The sequence below is a fragment of the Exophiala aquamarina genome (assembly GCF_000709125.1).
Source record: "Exophiala aquamarina CBS 119918 chromosome Unknown aczIA-supercont1.27, whole genome shotgun sequence".
Taxonomy (NCBI): domain Eukaryota; kingdom Fungi; phylum Ascomycota; class Eurotiomycetes; order Chaetothyriales; family Herpotrichiellaceae; genus Exophiala; species Exophiala aquamarina.
The window spans coordinates 58,420-75,771 of NW_013550561.1; the positions used below are offsets into that span (position 1 = coordinate 58,420).

The following is a 17,352-nucleotide window of genomic DNA, read 5'->3' on the forward strand; positions in this document are numbered from 1 at the left end:
GAATGTGTTGAAAACGGCACCGCCGCGGAGGCATCCAAACGCCAAGAGATAAGTCCCGTGATCCTTTACGTGATGCCACGTGACCGGTCCGTTCCCGAAGGGGCCTGGTTCGCAAGTTGTTTTTGCGGGGGATTCGATGGGTGGCAAATGCTGCCTGCCACCATCAACACCTCTGTGTCTTCCATCCTTGCATCGTCACTTCAGCATCTTACATACACGCCAGGTGGGTAAACATCATGGCAGGCTCTGGAGGTCACCTCCTCGTCCCGAAGGCGATGAGGCTGATTCGATTCGCCTTTGAAAAGACAGGCAGAATCATCCGTGATAAACTTCCACAAGCCTCTCGAACCCTTGAAGCAGAAGTTCAACCTGCGTACGCCAGAGTCACCCAGCGTCAGCCTGTAAGTCGACTTGCACAGATCCGCCAGACCCAGAGTCGATGGTACAGCTCCAGCCACCGTATCAATAGCACTGCTCGCCATTTCTCCTCTAAATCTGGTGTAAATACCAAATCCTCTCAAACTGCAACCCATCCTTTCTCGCGAACAGCCGCCGCTGTCCGACAGTTTACCGGGCGTGCACCCTTTGCCTCCACTCTTCGTCCGAATCTTACTGGCGGCACGTTATCTCGCACTGCTGGAGGGTATAGTCTGGGAAGTGGTCGCGTGGGAGGAGTCAGATATTTCTCCCATGGACCAGCAGCTCCGGCCCAGGTTGTGCAGAATGTTAGCCAAGCAGTGCGCGCCTTCTGGCTTTCTGGCCAGAAAGCGAGGTTCGACGGTGCCAATCCCCGAACAGGAGAAAAACGTTTCCGAGCCGTCTCCAGCGCCCAGGAAGATGCAAGATACGTGATGGACATGTCTCCCGTCAATGCACCAGGATCCTACGTCGACTTCAAGGTGACGCCAACTATCACTGCCATCGGCCCCCTCGCCAGCATTCCTCGATCGCCTTCAGCCGCCGCCTGCGACTATGAGATCGAGCAAGATACCTTGAACAATGCCACACTGATGTCCAACCTCTCCATTGACTTTGCACGGGCGCTCAAGGATCTCGCTGCAATTATGAATGATCTAAAGCATCTTGCAACCCTAGGCGACTTACCTATTTCCCTCCATGACAGTACGACTCTGAGGGTTAAGTTTCCCGGTTGCGATGCAGATACCGTCGACACCTTGTGTAGCGAGTTGGGCATAAGGCGCGGACTCGTTGGCCAAGACGAGGATTTCGAGTCCGACAATGGCGTTGAAATGGCTCTTCTGTTTCCCTATGCCCCAAGCGAGCTTCCAAGTGCAGCATCTGAGGTAGTGGAGTATTTCAGCCACCCTGCCAAACGCGTCAAGCGAGACCGCGTCGAGTGGCATGAGATGCTTTCGCCCGCGCAACAGCTATCGGCAGGCTTTTCCCATCTTTCAGAAACGAGCCAAAGCGCAGATGCCTTCGAAATTATCGATGATGCGCTGGGTCCCAACCCCTGGTTGTCTTCACCATCGGGATATTCGAGTCTTCATCCAAGCGAAGTGCAGGACGAACATGTGGTAAGACATCTAGACATGCCTCCTTTCGGGTCCGGTCAGGCGCAATCATGGAATCGACCATCAGGGTGCAGGAGCGGCAAGGGATATGAGGGGATCGAAGGCATATATCGATTTATCGAGGAGTGTGATCGTGCCCAATCGTAGTCTAGCAGGATGAACAAACATCAGAACCCAGCTGTTGCCGGCGAGTGCAGCCCTACCTGGATGGTTCTAAATTTTGGTGTCGACGTGTGCTGTGGACACATGTCAATGGACCTTCACTTGAATTTCAATTTTGTGTACTGCAGAAAGAGCATCATTAGCGAGCCTCAAATTGAAACAATAAGAATTCTCTTCTCGTCTACTTCACATCTATTATTGCTAGTAGGAGGGATGATGTCCCCAATCACCAGTCACCAGTCGAGACTACGGATCTGCTTCGGCGGGCGCACATTCCGGCATTTGTTCTTCAGCCACCATGTGCGCTCACATTCTCGCTCGCATTTCCTCTAATATCCGCATCAGCACTAGACATTGCCCTCACTCTCATTCTCAAAGCCTAGTTCCCCTTGTCGACCTCGGCCTTCCCATGCTGCAACTCACTGATCCGTTCTTGTAATTCGGCCAGCTCGTCTTCGGCCCGGGACGAAAACTCCTCGATGATTCTGAAGACACGCCAGAGGCGGAGCGCAACCACGAGAGAGCCGGCTTCTTCAAGTGGGCCCCTCAAGAGAACATCAACGATGAACGCGGCAACGATGACTGTGGCGTCGAAGACGAGGAACTTTAGAGTGGAAGTAACTAGCAACAATAGGTCACTCAGCGAGATTCAAGGACGGCTCTCAGCGGAAGGGACGCTCACCCGAGCCCAAAGGCAAACACGCTGCCGAGCAATTCGGCCATGAACAAGCAGCTGAAGGTTAGACTGAGAGATCCAAGGACCTTGTTGGCCATGACCCAGTCCAGTCTCGACGCTTGAATCCCGTATCGCCAGTGTGCTCACAGATGTGCAATGACACGAGGAAGTCGGCGAATATACACGCGATGTCGAGGGAGACGAGAATTAGGACAAAGTAATGACCCCATTTGCTGGTCAGGAATGCTTGAAGGCGGCTGCGCAGGCGCCACACCCAGGTATCATCACTGTGGGTCTTCCGAACATGACAAGCGATAAAATCATTTGAAGGGATCGAGCTGATCTAGCGGAGGTCGGAGTGCAGCAGTGGTGTGGCTTCACGGGTGGCATTAGGGCGAGAGTGGTGTTGATAAGGCCCGACCGATGAACTGAAAATACAATAGGTATTTCATGCTACGCGCGAATCCTAAACTTATACCAGCCTCAAACTAGGACCGGTTTAGAAGATGCTTACAGTCACCCTCACCGTGGAAATTAGGAGCATGGTTGGGCCGGAGAATCAGTCCCAGTGGCCTACAATGGCAGTACTATTACTGGGGGATTACTCCTCCTGGATGACAATTCTACTCTGCGTTGAGAGCCTCTACCATCCCTGATGTGATGCCTCTAAGTCACATGACGTCATGCACCAGGTCGCCATGACTCACGCCCCCTCACAATGGCTTGGTATATGATTCAGGAGGGTCAGCACCCCTGGTTGTGCCTGGCACCCACCTGGCCACCTGACGTTCAGCTTACATACACATATGATCTTCACCATATCTCTCCATATTTGTTTGAGGGGTACGAATACGCGAACTTCAACAACCCCGATCCTAGAAAATGGGGTGGGATCATAAGCAAGCCCCTCCTCCCCGTTGAGGAGATGCATGCTAAGTTCATGTCTGTGGCGTATGCTTTTGAGAGAGCCAAGTCCAGTTGAGCTGTTGTCGCAATCTCATCTTTAGATAAAATAAGCCTGCTCCCTTCTGTTTGCCCCTGAAATCGAAATGGTTCTTGTCGCCGTTGCTGGCGGAAGTTCTCCGACATTAGGACGGTCCATTGTGACCGCGATTCTCGCAACCGGCAAGCATGAAGGCGTGATTCTGTCGAGGAAACGCTTGGATGCAACAGTGAGTGTCAATTCTTCATCCTTTCTATTCCAGACTTGTCTCTCAAGTATTCGTACCTCAACTGTAAGGATCAAGCGCACAGGGATGACCTGCTGGTTATTTTTCTATGTTCCCGTCCGCATCTTGACCTAGACTTTAGTTCCTACGATTACGAGCTGATGCTTATGTTTAGGAAGCGCCGGCCTCTCTTTATGGCGCACCGGTCATCTACGTCGATTATGGATCCAAAGAGCAGCTGGCTTCTGCGCTCAAGGATGTCCACACTTTGATCTCTGTTCTAAAGATTGCCGACCCAAAGGACATGATCAACCAACATCTCAATCTCCTGGAAGCTTGCATTGCTGCCAACGTGTCCCGCTTTGCTCCTTCAGACTGGTCCCTGGGCCCGTTGTCACATTCCCAGGTCGATCTACTCGCCAACAAGGATGAACTCTGGAAAGTCTGTGCTCATGTAGCGGAAAAGTACGGCATTGCTTGTGCAGACTTCCAGACTGGAGGGTTCATGAACTACTTTGCACAAGGAAAGACATTCACATCCGAGAAGGATAAAGAGTTTGCCCTGGGTGGACTGGAAGATGACTTGATGCTCGAGTACATCGACATTCCCAATGGCAAACTAGCCATCCCACTTGGCGCGAGCGGTCAACCAAGTAAAATCACAATGACACATCTAGACGATGTTGGCAAGTTTGTTGCAGCTGCAGTTGATCTACCACTGCAAGTCTGGCAAGGCCATTTGGGAATAGCAGGTGATTCGTTCTCATTCGAGGAGGCTGCAGAGCTTTTGGAAGGCAAAAAAGTGCACGTTGACCGTCAAACCTTGTTGGTGCAGCAATGCGATCAGCGCATCGAGTCCTACGACGATGAGCTTGCTAACCACTTTAGTATAAAGGCCTTGAAAGGTAAAATGGTGGCGCAGATGATGAAAGTGCAGTGCGGTGGACAAGTTGGAGGCGCAATTGTCGCGGCCACCCTGAATGAGCTGTGCCCAAGCCTCAATCCAATCACCATCAGGGAATATATTAATTCAGTTTACTAGATGTTCATTGGCCATGGAGCTCGAGCCTCAAAGATGAAGGCTCACTTATACATAGGATCTGTTCTTAACCAAGGAAACCCTTGTCATCTACTCTCCTTGCTTACGCAACAGTTGACATCCAGTCCTGTCGACAAGGCCGTTTGATGAAACAACCTCATTGAAGGTAGCAAGATAATGCCTTTTCTCTTCAGCAATGCCGAATATTTGGGTTCATTATGATTGCAAATTATGATGAGTAATTCTTCACTTGGTTGTTGGACATGATTATTGAACTCAAAAAGTCCACAGTCTAGCAGCCAGGATCGAATAAGTGCTGGATTCGGAGAACTGACGCATTGGAGATACAAATTATCTTCTAATCGATCCTTCCGTAATGTTTGAGGTTGTGAATAATCAATACTACTACCGAGGCCAGGTCTCGCCGCTAGATGTATATATATTAAGTGCCGTCAGCTTAACACACATCATGACAGGGAACCAGCATTTTTCAACTGGTCGTCTCAAAACCGCACATTCTCAACGCAAGTTTTGTGCTGCTATTCGAATAAGAAGCTGCGCCAAAACAAAAGACTGTAGAGCAACCCACCCTTTCCTCCTTGTCATGTCTGCCCCTATCAGGAACGTCGTCGTCGTAGGGGCCTCCGGCGCTATTGGGAGACCTATCGTCAACGCTCTGATGGAGGGCGGCTTTGTCGTCACAGCATTAACGCGAGAGTCGTCCAAAACAACATTCCCCCAGGGCGTGAGAGCGATCAATACTGACTACGGTTCATCTTCGCTGGCTGAGGTATTCAAGGAGCAGGATGCTGTTGTCAGCACCCTTGGATTTACCGGCTTGCAGAGTCAGATTTCACTCATTGATGCCGCCATCGCTGCAGGAGTCAAAGTGTTCCTTCCTTCGGAGTTCGGGCTGGATACTGCGTCGCCAAATGCAATACAGACCATCCCCGGAATCAAAGTCAAGATCGATACTGTGGAATATCTCAAATCAGTGCAGGACAAGATCTCATGGACCGCTGTTGTTACGGGGGCCTTGTTTGATTGGGGCTTCGATTACCCTGGTGTGGGAGGATGGAATGTGCCTGCGCGCACGGCTGTCATTTGGGACGGGGGCAATATCCCTTTCGAGGCGACAAACCTCACCCAGACCGGCAAGGCAATTGTCGCGATTCTGAAGAACCCAGAATCAAGCAAGAACAGGCCCATCTATATCAACAGTTTCACTACTACCCAAAATGATGTTCTTCGGACTCTTGAGAAAGCCGTCGGCGAGAAGTTTCGGGTCACCAATGCGAGCGTTGAGGAGACTTGGAAGGCTGGTATGGAAAAGGCGGCGCGAGGGGGCGAAGGGCAGAGGGACGGCGTGATTGCAACGATCCATGCAGGATACTATGGGAAAGGAAACATGAACCATTATTCAGCAACAAGGGGTTTGTGGAATGAGAGGTTAGGCTTGACACAGGAAGATATTGGCGAGTCTATCAGGGCGATTCTGGCAAGTCGTAAGTGATCTCCAGCAGGAGGAAGCCGCGTGTATGAGCTCAGAGATTGAGAAAATATGAGCAGGCAAGCACATATTTGTGCAGGTGTTCTTCATTCGAATCAAACCGCTTGCCCTGGGAGTTCTGGGTAGCTTCCGATGTCGTAAAATCGATGAAACGTTGTTGGATTACCCTACCGCTAGAGAGTTTATGCTTGTAGTGATAGTTCTCGTATTTGACCACTTTCAGTGCAGACCTAGCACAAACTCGGGGAAGTTCGTGATTCAGCAGGATGATTTTCGATAACGGCCAAAGCATCGGTGAGAATGAAGAAAGACTGGAAATCGATCAGATCTCTGACGGGTAGGATGGCGCCCGGAGGTCCCCAGCTTGACGACTTAGCTCAGGCGCCGAAATCGCTCTTGCTGGGTCAAATGGATGTTAAGGACAGCTAACACCGTTGACGTACTCTGCGCAGAGAAATCGTTGAAACCCTGAGCTAATTCCAGTTACCAGCCGCTGGCTTTGCTTCGGAAGCTCCGACGGAATCCCCGATTCTCCTTGGGCGATGAACTCGAGATTAGCTGATGACCACGACATTCCAACCCGATCTGGTACTATTGCCTCTGGACCTTCGCTGTGGTTTGCGTCTTCATCAACCTGCGTTGAGGTCGCCATGTCAGGATTTGGCTGGAGGAGGACTTTATAGCCATCAGCTCCTCCTTTACATGCTCTCTTGTGCGTAGTGGCCGTTATAAGCAGCCATTGATGCTGCTTCGTAAGACTAGCCGAGTCGCATAATCGACTTTGCGTTCTGTTCAGCAGTCAATTCGCGTTCAAGAGACATACGTAATAAAGGTAAAGGCGGGTTGAACAACGGGCAAACAACATACATCAGTGCATAAAGCAAAGTCAACATCCACTGTGCAGATATTAGCCCCTCCCACCTCAGTACTCTAACATTCTGCTTCTCAAGCTCCTTTTCACTAAGATCGTCAGGAACCGAGTAGCGACTGATGAAAGGATCGACTTGGTCCATGCTTTGAACCCTTGGTGACCCCAGTTGTATTAGGTCTACGTATTCAAGAAGATCGTGGAATGATTCTTGGACGTCATCCGTTATGAAAGTCGGATTTGAAGTTGCCTGGGCCATGTTGAAGCCGGCTGTGACATCTGAAGGGACTAGGACGTTACTGAATAACTGGGTGGAGTGCACAATATCCTGAAATACTGGGTGATGTTGAATAATTGGTGGTGATTGGTGAGCTTCCCATCCAGTTCTGTCAGCCATTACCTGAAAACGAAGTGGGAAGCAATATGGAACCCACCCATGCTGGGACTTTTAAGGTCGGCAAGGATCCAGTTTCGACCCTGATTGAGGACATTCTTGGCCGCCCAAACGATTCTGTCGAATGCCTTCTTGCCATGTAGCATTGATGGAAGGCGAAGGTTCACCTCGATCACTTGAACCGAATCAGCAGGAGTTATCCGATTTAGCATCATCGCCCGTCCTAACAGTATCTCGTTTTGACATGTTTCCGTCCGCCGGAGCGGACTGGCGACCCCTGCAGCCCCGTCCGTTCATAGTCGTCTTTCGAGAGCTCCATGGACAGAATTCCTGGAAGGTGAGCATCTTGGTATCAAAAGATTCGAGCGATACTTCGATGAAGGACTTACCTTCCTTGATTGAGAAAACGTTGTCAGCCCTGGTATCACCTTCTGAGATCATGAGGATATTGCCTAGGATATTTGTCAGCCGCAGGAAAAGAACATGGAGAGGAAGCCATTGGCTGTAGAGCTGGTCGGAAATGCATGCCTCGTTTGATGTATTCATTGAGGAATTCCCCATCAAGAAGTTCTTCCAGCTTCATCACGACTTTGGCGTATCTAATTTTCGGCACGTCACTCTCTACAGCTTGCCATATCAAGCCGTAAAGCTCGTCTGGGAGCAGGAGTGTAGCTGAGTAAATACAATCCGAGTTGCGCATTATCCGCCATGGCAATCTCTTGGTCGGAGCCTGTGTGGAGGAAATGTATGTGGGTAAACTGCCCAGGTTGAGGTTGATCTTTGTGGGAGAAGAAGAGCCATTGGATAGATACGACATCTTCCCGAATATTTTGAAAGATAAGTATTTCATGCAGGATCATGGCTGAGATACTCATGTTCGAGAAGCAAAATTGACCGTCCGTCAATTCAAGTGGTATGAGCGAGTGGAGGTAGCCTTGGCGTTCCTCAGCCTTGTGCTTGGCGAGTATAACTGCTGTTATTATCCAATGTACTATTAGACTAATCTGCAGAAACTGCCTGAAAACTGAGATTATCGTGTTTATCCCACGTTTTGGCATGTATGTGACTTTGTTTCAGCCCATGCTGATTGACCAGTGTCAACGATGCCGAACTCTCAGAATTTGCGGCATCTCCCATGACTGTGGGCGCCGGGGTAGTCACAGGCCCCTCGAACGCCGGAACACCACCATCAGTACCATTGACGGGCAAGTTAAATGTCGCTTCAGAGTTGAGCACATTGTTTATAGGGTAGTCAACTCTATTTGCTACAATAAGATCAGGGTAGATGAGCGCTGCGCCATTGACGAAGATGTCCTTGTCTTCCGTAATGGAGACCGTCAGATTATCGCCTTAAAGTGTGTTAAGAGAAGTACTACCCTCAAAAATGTTGTGGTATTGGACTGTGTCTTGCACAATGTGCTATTTGAGTGTCCCTTCCAGCTCTTCTGAGCCAAGCCCGGCCAGAATTTTCCGTACAACCTCGAAGCCTTGGCAAGGGGGCATGAAAAGAATGTGATGTCCGAAACTCGTTCGACTTCTTCCTTCAATCCAGTCTTGTTGAGAGCGCTAACGAACGAGGTTTTATTGAATTACTCCCCAGCCACGATTCTGGAGAGGCTGACTAGTAAGTTCGAAGCTTGATCGATAATGTACAGGACTCCGCCAGAGAAGGCCCGAAGCTGCTGGAAGGCCCTTCTGGGTGGATGTCTAGTCCAGAGCAGAAGCCAACGACTCCCTGGTTGTCGTCAAAGAAAGCACCATCCCCCAGGCTCCCAGTGACATTGGTATAATTAGTGTTATCCAATAGTGTAGAAACAGCCTCATAGGTCGTCGATGTTGCCATATGATCCGTTGAGGATATGGGTAATAAAGCAGACTGATGTAGTCTTCTTGGCTAGCATTGTTGAGAGCTTCGCCCCATGGATCAGTCTCTAGTGCTTCAAAGGCACCGTCGCCGGGAGCAAGCATGGTGATATTGCTCAGGCCGGCCACGCTTTCCAGGACCACAGGGAATTCAAGTAGGAAGGAGGCAAAGCCACAAGGCCTGAGAGTTCTTGTGTGCCATTGATCAGATTCGACAATTCGGGGCGTTGGCCGTCAGATTGAGCCTATGTGAGCTCTTCCAGGCCGGTGAAAAGTAGGACCGCGAACCATCTAAACCGCAAAAAGTCTGATTCCAAAACAGCTTCTTACCACAGTACTTTCGAGAGCCTCGTTTGATGCAGGGAAAAGAGGGACTTTATAGCAGATTTGGAATCGGGACTACCCGTGCCTGGCCGAATTTGCACAGCAGTTATACATCTCGGAAAGGTTGGTATTGACTTAGGTCCTCACAGAGCCTTTTCATCTTGAGGGCTCGGTCGCAGGGCAGGAATATGCTGTTCGGGACTGGAGTTAGGCGCGTCGCTCGAACGGCTCGCGTCAGCCACCGAGTCAGTCTTCTCGACTTCAACATGCCTCAGCGAAACCCATATCTTGGTCAATTCGAATTGTGAGCGGATTCGTTTAGTCTTGCTTTCTTGCTTCATAGAGAATATGGTTAAGATATTTCTGAAACGTCAATTCGCATGCATGAAAGAGGATGCATATAGCTTTAAGCTCAAAGCGCCGGTGCTCCCAGACCGGCATTAACAAAAGTTGAACCTTCATAGAGACTGAAAACAACAGTATGTGTCAAAAATTGACGAAAGATCATCTCAAGGGACCATTCTACGCTGCAAAGATTGGCTGGCACTTGCGACATAGACTTCAAAGTTGATCAGGATGAGTGACAAAATTCCCAGGTTGATTGAGAATAATAAGCCGGTTTCAGAGCCATCTCGGTGCGTATAATTGCTTTTGAAAGGTTCATCAGACTCTTCAGACAGGGCACAGCCTGTCTTGCCCAGCTTCATGAGGGTTCCCATGTACAGGATATTCAGGTTTTTCGGCCGATGGAGAAAGGAGTCGATTAGGAGACTTATCTACGAGTATTAATACAAAGGCGGCGTCATCTTTCACCTAACACGGGTCAAGCTTCAAAATATCTTGGCGCAGGGTATTCGCATCATACGATGTCAATCGTCAAAATGACACCGAATTTTGGGTAGAAGAACCCATACACTTCACCCTTACTTTCCCCTTCATCGGCTTGCCCTGCCTTTCCTCGGCTTTAGCTTTAGCTCAGCTGGTGTGCCAGCAGCTGCCCCTCCGGCTCCCTCAGACCCCGTCAGGATGCGTAGCACCTCGAAGTTATTCTCCACGGCATGGAGCTCGATCAATAGTCTTCACGCCCTCCCACCCTCGATGCGGCAAACCATTAGCCGGAGCCCCTCAGCACAGCAGTCCATTACTTCTAGATCAGCTAGGAAAAGACACACCCATCTCTTCGTCCAGCGCCATGTGTCATCATCAACACATTACTCCTCCACCGCGACATCGCCTACACAGGTAGTCCGGCCACTGGTGCCACCACCAAGCGAGACATCAGGCCCATTACTTTCACGGCGAGCAGACCGAGCACTCCCAAACATACCAAAGGGAAACATCTGGCTGAAAACCCTTCCGATATTCATCTTCCTCGTAACAGCGTCCTCGCTCGCGATCTTCAACTACCAGAAATCAAGCTCATCAACGATAAACTCGATCCTGTACGCGCTGCGGACGAACGATGCGGCGCGTGAGATCCTGGGCGATGAGATATACTTCGCTAGCAAGGTGCCGTGGATACGCGGTGAAATGAACCAGATGCATGGCGTCATCAATATCCGATTCTGGGTGAAGGGGACGCGGGCGCAAGCGGAGACCAAGTTTGTCAGTTTGAGAGCGCGGAAGACAGGATTTTTTGAGACTTTGGAGTGGAGTCTTAAGCTGGAGGATGGGACGGTCGTGCAGTTGCTTGAGGACGGAAGGAGTGGAAACCAGCCGATGGTTAACAAGGGAGAGCAGTGACTAGAATGAAAGGAAGCGGAGCATGGCCGATAGAACAGGGCTGCCGTGAGGGTTTAGCATATTACATCTTCTGTACATTATGATTGCATGGCTCGTCATGGGAACAGCAGCAGCATCTCAAAGCCTCCTCTAATGTTGTACAAACCGATTGAATCCATGGTAGATCCAAATCCAAATATAGAGATGAGTGCGCCTGGAGATAGGCCGAGGGCAGAATACTCTCTTCCCCCCACGCTGTTTCTCTTACTATTTTATTCTCCCTCCACTCATTTTCTTTCATTTCAATCATCAGGCCTGACTTTCGAGCCCTTGGTATTGACCCCAGCAGGTGTCCCACTCGGTCTGCTGCCACTACCTGATACGGACTTTACAGCCTTGCGGTTAGGCATCTTGCCTATGTTCCAGCCCCAGGACCTCAAGGTCTTGACGACTTTCGGAGTAATCGCGGCAGCGAGCGGGACTCGGACAAAAATGAAAGACTTGTGGATCACATAGGCGAGCCCTAGCTGCGTCCAGATACCTAGAAAAGAAAGAATAAGGTCAGAGATCGTGATCGGGATAGGCGAGATCAGGGGCAAGGGAGGAGGATGAGATGGGTGATGTGGCACAACATACTAGCATCAGCACCACGATTCGCCTTGTCGGCCTCCTTGTAGCCGTGGTCTTCGATCTCCTCCACACCATACTCCCTGCTTGACTCTTCGAGCATACGCTTGCTACTTTTAACGTCTCCCGCCACCGCTTCGTTGACCAGATCTCCCGCGGTATCGATCTTCTCCTGCGCAGCTGTGGGCAGCGGCCACTTGACAAAGCTTTTAAATGTTTCCATAACGACATGCTCCCAGTGGCCGATCCGGTCCGTGCCCAGCATGCGGACGGCGAGGAAGCAGAACGGCAAGTCCAGCGCTGTCAATGCCAGGTACACGCCGAGCGCCGCCCAGCCGTATTCACGCGAGAGCTTCTTCATGCGCTGTGAGAACGAGAGGCTTCCTTCTTCGGATGCCGACGTAGTCGACGAGGAATTATATCGGCGGCCACGAAACAAATTTGGTGAGCGGCGTGGGCGGAATGCCTGAGAAAAGGCGGTTCTCGGTGCTCGCTGTGTATGCAAAAGCCGGCTTCCAAGAACACTTTGCTGCAGAGGCCGCGTGCAGAATGGTTGTTGTGATGTATGTTGTAGCTGACGGAGGGTCTGGCGGAGAAATGGGGATCGCGTCTCAGGAGCCGCGCGCTGAAGGAGGCGCACGCTCTTCATTCTGGTGAGTGGATCAGCGAGAGGGCGGAGGACCGTTGACCGTAGACTGTGGACAATTATCAATGGAAAACAGAGACAAGGATGGATTGCAGGCAGCGAAGTGCGCCAGATGTCATTCAAATTGCTCACAAGAGGCGAGAAAGAAAACTGCACTAAAGTACGGACTTGTAGTGCGGCCAAACTTAACTCCGATCTCCGCATTCCCTCTCTCCTGCGCACGAAGCCTTATATTACTATTAACTAACGCCTCGTGTGCAGGCTCCGCGGTCCACTGTCCACCCAATTGGAACACCAAGTGTATTGTGGTGTAGGGAACTGTGTATTCATATCCCGGCATGGGCCGTTTGAATCGTTGATTAGACTCCAAACTCCCTCTATGGGCTCTCTGGCAGCTGAAAGGCATAGGATCCATCAGACCAATCTATCCAGGTATTGACTCAGCTGCGAGGGCAAGTCGAACGAGAGAACGCTGCAAGAGCGACCTCAGTTTGTCTTTAGTCCTATTGTACATTTGAGCGCTCGTTTCCCTCTTTGATAGATTCAGCCCACTTGTCAAGCTATGCACTGCTGTGCTGGGCGCGAGCATCTCAGCAGCTTCCATTCCATTCAATCACCCCAGCATTCGAGACGCCGCTCGCCTGCGTATCGTCAAGCATGGCACGAGGCGGTCCCGATATCCTGCAAAGCTCGGGTGCAAGTCTCCAATTGATTCCATTAACTCGTACTGGCTTCATCTCAGTCCACTGCACCCTCAATAATCCGCCACCATATGTCCAAACAATCATGCTCAAGACTTTCGTGGTCGACCACGTTTCTTCGAAGTCGCGGGTTGAAACGACGATGCGTTACTTGCATTGACACTTGCCCAGCCTGCTGGCTTTGCCACAACCGCTTCATCATCTGAGCCCTCACTGTCTACCCAGGCATCTTTTGAGACCTTCGTGAGAGAGGCAACAGGTTTCACTGGCTTGGACGGTGCACTTGCCACTTCCGCATATGCCATTTGTGGGACACGTCTCACAGTCGCAGTTATGCCTGTTTCTAATGCAGCCATAGGGCGGGCGGCTGTCGGTGTCGGTGCATTTGGTTGCTGCTTTGGTGGTGCTGGCTCTTCCACGAAGGAATTCTCCGACCAGGCATCTTCGAGGTCCTCACTATCATTATCCAACCATTCGATGGCAGCCATCTTTGCCTTTCGGTTTGCCTGGGCTTCGGCAAGCATTTTTGAACCATGTTTCGGCCCAGGAGATTGCCTAGCAGTCCTTCGGGCCGTTCCCGCAGGTCGCAGAGAAGAGATCGAAGCTAGCCGTCCAACTGGCTCGAGGGAAGACTTCCGTGTTGAGCTAGCACGGTCGTCCTGAAGGGGGTTAGGAGCGAGCGGCGTCCCATTTGTCGAAGCTGACACTTCTCGGGAGCTGCTGACTTCGGTGGCGTCAACGTCTGACATATTCTCATCTTCGGCTTCAACATCCGTTTCAAATCCCAGTTCGGCATCATCCAATCTGACCACCATTATGTTTCTCTTTCTAGCACCGCCTGGGTTATTAGGCAGTACTTCATTAAACTCTTCCTCGTCTGGTTCTTCATAGTGAACGTTGTGCATTCGAGTCTGTCTTCTAGTGATGTCCGAATCCGGTGGAGGCCTTGCAACTCCATCTGCCATAGCTTTTCGACGGTCTCGATATCGCCCAGGGGTAAAGTCGTCATCTTGTTCCACAGCAACATGTTCTAGCCCTCTACGGGCGTACTTTGGCACCTGCTGGAGGTTGCCCTCCGCGGCGTTTAGTGCTTGTAAATCAGAACTGATCACTGGGGCCGGGACTTCAGTGCCATTCAACGCTTGTCGAGCCATCAGCGCCATTGGCTTGATTGCCGCCAACTTTTCAGGATGGATCGGTAGCTTCACGATTAGTGACTTGCGCTTTTTGTTGCCTTTGTCGACATATGACTTGTTGGACTGGAAAGCCCGATCTCCTTCGTCCAATTTTGTTCGCTTGCGTTTTCGATTCTCCATATGTATATCTCCATTCTCGTCAGGTACTGCAGGTATATAACCAGGCGGGATCGGAGCTGCTTCTTCCTCCAACGTGACGGCGATATGTCGACCTGACTCGGGATCGGGATAGTCATACGTGATGGCCTCGGTCATGTCATACGCATGGTCCACATCCCGGAGTACGCCACCGGCGGGCACAGCATGCTCAATACCAGATAAATCTGCTGGGGATGCGTCCTCATCTAATCTTGCACCCTCAGGATTCTCGTCATACTCGTCTGAATCTGCAGTCGACCCTCCACCACTGACGCCCCCACAAGTTCCCAGGGCCGGATCAATCGGTATCCCTTCATAGGCGGCAAGACGCAGGATGCCATCTTCGATGTCATTGTCTCTACTCTCTAGGTCCACGTAGTCATCACCGAGTTGTGTCTCTTGAGCTTTGGCGGCATCGGCCTCTTTTCTCCGCTTCTTAAGACGCCGAGTGTTAGCCCCATTATCATCGCCCGCCTTTTGGATCCACCCGATATTAGAGAAAGAGAAATCCACCAAAACCTCCATAGATCGTGGATCAGCCACCGCTTTCGTATTGTGGCCCAACATCGTGCTGGATGGAGTGTATGGCTTGTAACCCGGCTTTCTACAACAAACTCGACAGCCACAGATGTTGCGACAGCTCGGACATTTCCAATCAGGATCTGCAAGGATGTCTTGTGGTTTCATATCATAGGCTCGGAAAAGGCTGCCATAGCAATAGTTCTTGCTGCAATGAGAACAGGATGCCTGCTTCCATTTCGGTTCCCAGTAAGAGTCAATGTGACAACGCCCATGCTCACGTATGAACTTCTCGGTTTTCTTCTTCTGTTTCCTTTTCTTGACCCTGCCCTCGTCGTCAACCTGAGGCTCATCCTCCTCTTCGTGTTGGATAACAGGAGAGGGAGCGCGACGAATGTCACGAAACGGTCGACGTTGCAATTCCAGCTGACAGATGTGTGCAAGCGTGGGTTTTCTACCAAGTCGATCAAGCTCGGTCTTAAGCGACATGGGGGATTTTTCAGTAACCTTGCCCCCGTACTGAAGGATCTGATGTCGCCATTGCTCATGCTTCTGCACTAAATCATCCCAGGGCCATTGTTCCACCCATTTGAGCTTTGAAATGCATGCACAACTTCTACCCATTGCATAGCATTCCAAGCAAATGTCGTAAGTGTCATCATCGCCTCCTGGGGTTTTTTCGACACAATTAGGACAGGTCAAAAACTTGTTAAAAATATTGCAGCGACAGTATGAACAAGTGACATTGCTATCGTAAGTCAGCTTCTCCACAGGAGGCTCTTTCTGCGCTGTAGAAAAGCTTTCCGAAACAAGGATCTCAGTGAGAAGACCGTGGAGCCGGCGGAAATCCTTCTCCAGCTGGCGGACTCTGACATCATTGCCAGGGAGGTGGCGTCCAGCGGCGAGCAACTTTTGCTTGATTTTTTCGGCTGCTTTAAGTTGTTTGGAATATTTTTGCATTGTGTAGTAGATGATGGCCTTGTTCTTGTACTGCTCATCGCGGCAGACCATGCGAGCACGAGGCAAGGCCTCGTGAAGCGCCATTTCCAAGGTCTCGACCGTTGTTCTGTTCCATGCGACTTTCATTGTGCGCGTACCTCTGTTCCACACCTGGTGGGGCGCCAACGGTGGAATCAATATGAAATCTCCGGGTCTCTGCTCAACAACGTATGTTTTGAATGGCGCCATTTTCCAAGCATTGATTTGAGCAAAGTGGCTTTCCACCTCGATATCATGACCAAGTCTTGACAGCCAATACTCTGAGACGACTTCTCGTTCTTTGGACTCCGTCATAAACCAGATGGAGGAGCCTGGTTTTGTTGGTTTCCCTTCTTCGACAAGGCCAGTAGAGGCTTCAACCATGATGTTTTGGCCTAGGCTGGCGCACATCTCTCGGTGAGCCGGGGTGTAGGTGCCCTCGTGGCCGATGTAACACATGAGATTCTCGGCGCGCATTTCCGGGGGTAGGCTTGACATAAGGTCACCAGATTTCGCAATGCCTCTTCCTTTCCTCATGCCCGGTCGGTTCGGATCGACCTCATCGACAGCGCCAAAGCCGCCGACATCGCCAGTAGACTCGTTGAGGTAAAACAGGGAAGGAGGAAGGAGTTCAGAAAGTTTATCACGCCAGAGTTGTGGGCAGTCGATGTCTTTCAAATACATGCGCTGACGATCAGCGTCTTTGTAATTGCCATTGGTCCATTGATTCGTGAGCAGAGCCATGTTGTTCAAGTAATGACCGATAGAAAGTGGGACATTGCTCTTCTTGGTCAGATCGCGAGCAGTCTCGACTACAGTCACTGTCAGCAATGCACTGACAACAGGCACGAGAATTCACAAAAGTACCTTTAGAACCACAATTGTCTCGGAGCCATTGTGTGGCGAATGACCAACGGTCAAGTCGTGTCTCGTAGCCCTCGATGACGAGTGGCTTGCCTCCAAGAATGACGTGAATGAGAACTAATTTTTCAAAGTTCTCCAGACCTTGATGATCAATCATATCACAGTGGATGCGGACAACCCACTCGAAATTGGGAGTTGATTCGACGAGGGTCTTGACATCGAAGTCGGGAGAGATTGGCTCGAAGGCTGCGCACGGTCGAGTTGAAGGCATGGTGGGCTAAGTCATCAAGCGCATAGTCTTGCTCTCGGATGAGATGATGTTGGTTGAGGCATACCGCTCAAGGTGGGAGGTGTAGAGGTTTGGAGGTTAAGAAAGAGCCCAGAGTGAAATCAAATGGAGGAGAAGACAAGGCGCAACCTG

The 17,352-nt window shown here is 50.7% G+C and overlaps 10 protein-coding genes across 10 annotated transcripts; 4 read left to right on the top strand and 6 right to left on the bottom strand.

Moving 5' to 3' along the window:
• Window positions 1–236: 236 nt before the first annotated feature.
• On the top strand, window positions 237–1,682 carry A1O9_12764 (uncharacterized protein; the record flags this gene model as incomplete). The annotated part of the gene is made up of 1 exon (XM_013398286.1): window positions 237–1,682. One exon carries the CDS (start codon window positions 237–239, stop codon window positions 1,680–1,682), a length of 1,446 nt encoding a protein of 481 aa, XP_013253740.1.
• Window positions 1,683–2,076: 394 nt separating this feature from the next.
• On the bottom strand, window positions 2,077–2,471 carry A1O9_12765 (uncharacterized protein; the record flags this gene model as incomplete). Its single annotated transcript, XM_013398287.1, has 2 exons — window positions 2,077–2,335; window positions 2,380–2,471. 2 exons carry the CDS (start codon window positions 2,469–2,471, stop codon window positions 2,077–2,079), a joined length of 351 nt encoding a protein of 116 aa, XP_013253741.1.
• A 951-nt stretch (window positions 2,472–3,422) lies between these two features.
• Window positions 3,423–4,584, top strand: A1O9_12766 (uncharacterized protein; the record flags this gene model as incomplete). Its single annotated transcript, XM_013398288.1, has 2 exons — window positions 3,423–3,545; window positions 3,718–4,584. 2 exons carry the CDS (start codon window positions 3,423–3,425, stop codon window positions 4,582–4,584), a joined length of 990 nt encoding a protein of 329 aa, XP_013253742.1.
• Window positions 4,585–5,185: 601 nt separating this feature from the next.
• On the top strand, window positions 5,186–6,094 carry A1O9_12767 (uncharacterized protein; the record flags this gene model as incomplete). Its single annotated transcript, XM_013398289.1, has 1 exon — window positions 5,186–6,094. One exon carries the CDS (start codon window positions 5,186–5,188, stop codon window positions 6,092–6,094), a length of 909 nt encoding a protein of 302 aa, XP_013253743.1.
• A 412-nt stretch (window positions 6,095–6,506) lies between these two features.
• On the bottom strand, window positions 6,507–7,218 carry A1O9_12768 (uncharacterized protein; the record flags this gene model as incomplete). The annotated part of the gene is made up of 2 exons (XM_013398290.1): window positions 6,507–6,879; window positions 6,959–7,218. The coding sequence occupies 2 exons, from the start codon at window positions 7,216–7,218 to the stop codon at window positions 6,507–6,509; spliced, it is 633 nt and encodes a 210-aa protein (XP_013253744.1).
• Window positions 7,219–7,576: 358 nt separating this feature from the next.
• On the bottom strand, window positions 7,577–8,170 carry A1O9_12769 (uncharacterized protein; the record flags this gene model as incomplete). Its single annotated transcript, XM_013398291.1, has 3 exons — window positions 7,577–7,683; window positions 7,743–7,805; window positions 7,837–8,170. 3 exons carry the CDS (start codon window positions 8,168–8,170, stop codon window positions 7,577–7,579), a joined length of 504 nt encoding a protein of 167 aa, XP_013253745.1.
• Window positions 8,171–8,352: 182 nt separating this feature from the next.
• On the bottom strand, window positions 8,353–9,321 carry A1O9_12770 (uncharacterized protein; the record flags this gene model as incomplete). Its single annotated transcript, XM_013398292.1, has 2 exons — window positions 8,353–8,702; window positions 9,231–9,321. 2 exons carry the CDS (start codon window positions 9,319–9,321, stop codon window positions 8,353–8,355), a joined length of 441 nt encoding a protein of 146 aa, XP_013253746.1.
• A 1,758-nt stretch (window positions 9,322–11,079) lies between these two features.
• On the top strand, window positions 11,080–11,283 carry A1O9_12771 (uncharacterized protein; the record flags this gene model as incomplete). Its single annotated transcript, XM_013398293.1, has 1 exon — window positions 11,080–11,283. The coding sequence occupies one exon, from the start codon at window positions 11,080–11,082 to the stop codon at window positions 11,281–11,283; it is 204 nt and encodes a 67-aa protein (XP_013253747.1).
• A 281-nt stretch (window positions 11,284–11,564) lies between these two features.
• On the bottom strand, window positions 11,565–12,250 carry A1O9_12772 (uncharacterized protein; the record flags this gene model as incomplete). Its single annotated transcript, XM_013398294.1, has 2 exons — window positions 11,565–11,803; window positions 11,899–12,250. 2 exons carry the CDS (start codon window positions 12,248–12,250, stop codon window positions 11,565–11,567), a joined length of 591 nt encoding a protein of 196 aa, XP_013253748.1.
• A 1,075-nt stretch (window positions 12,251–13,325) lies between these two features.
• On the bottom strand, window positions 13,326–17,202 carry A1O9_12773 (uncharacterized protein; the record flags this gene model as incomplete). Its single annotated transcript, XM_013398295.1, has 2 exons — window positions 13,326–16,879; window positions 16,935–17,202. The coding sequence occupies 2 exons, from the start codon at window positions 17,200–17,202 to the stop codon at window positions 13,326–13,328; spliced, it is 3,822 nt and encodes a 1,273-aa protein (XP_013253749.1).
• Window positions 17,203–17,352: the final 150 nt, after the last annotated feature.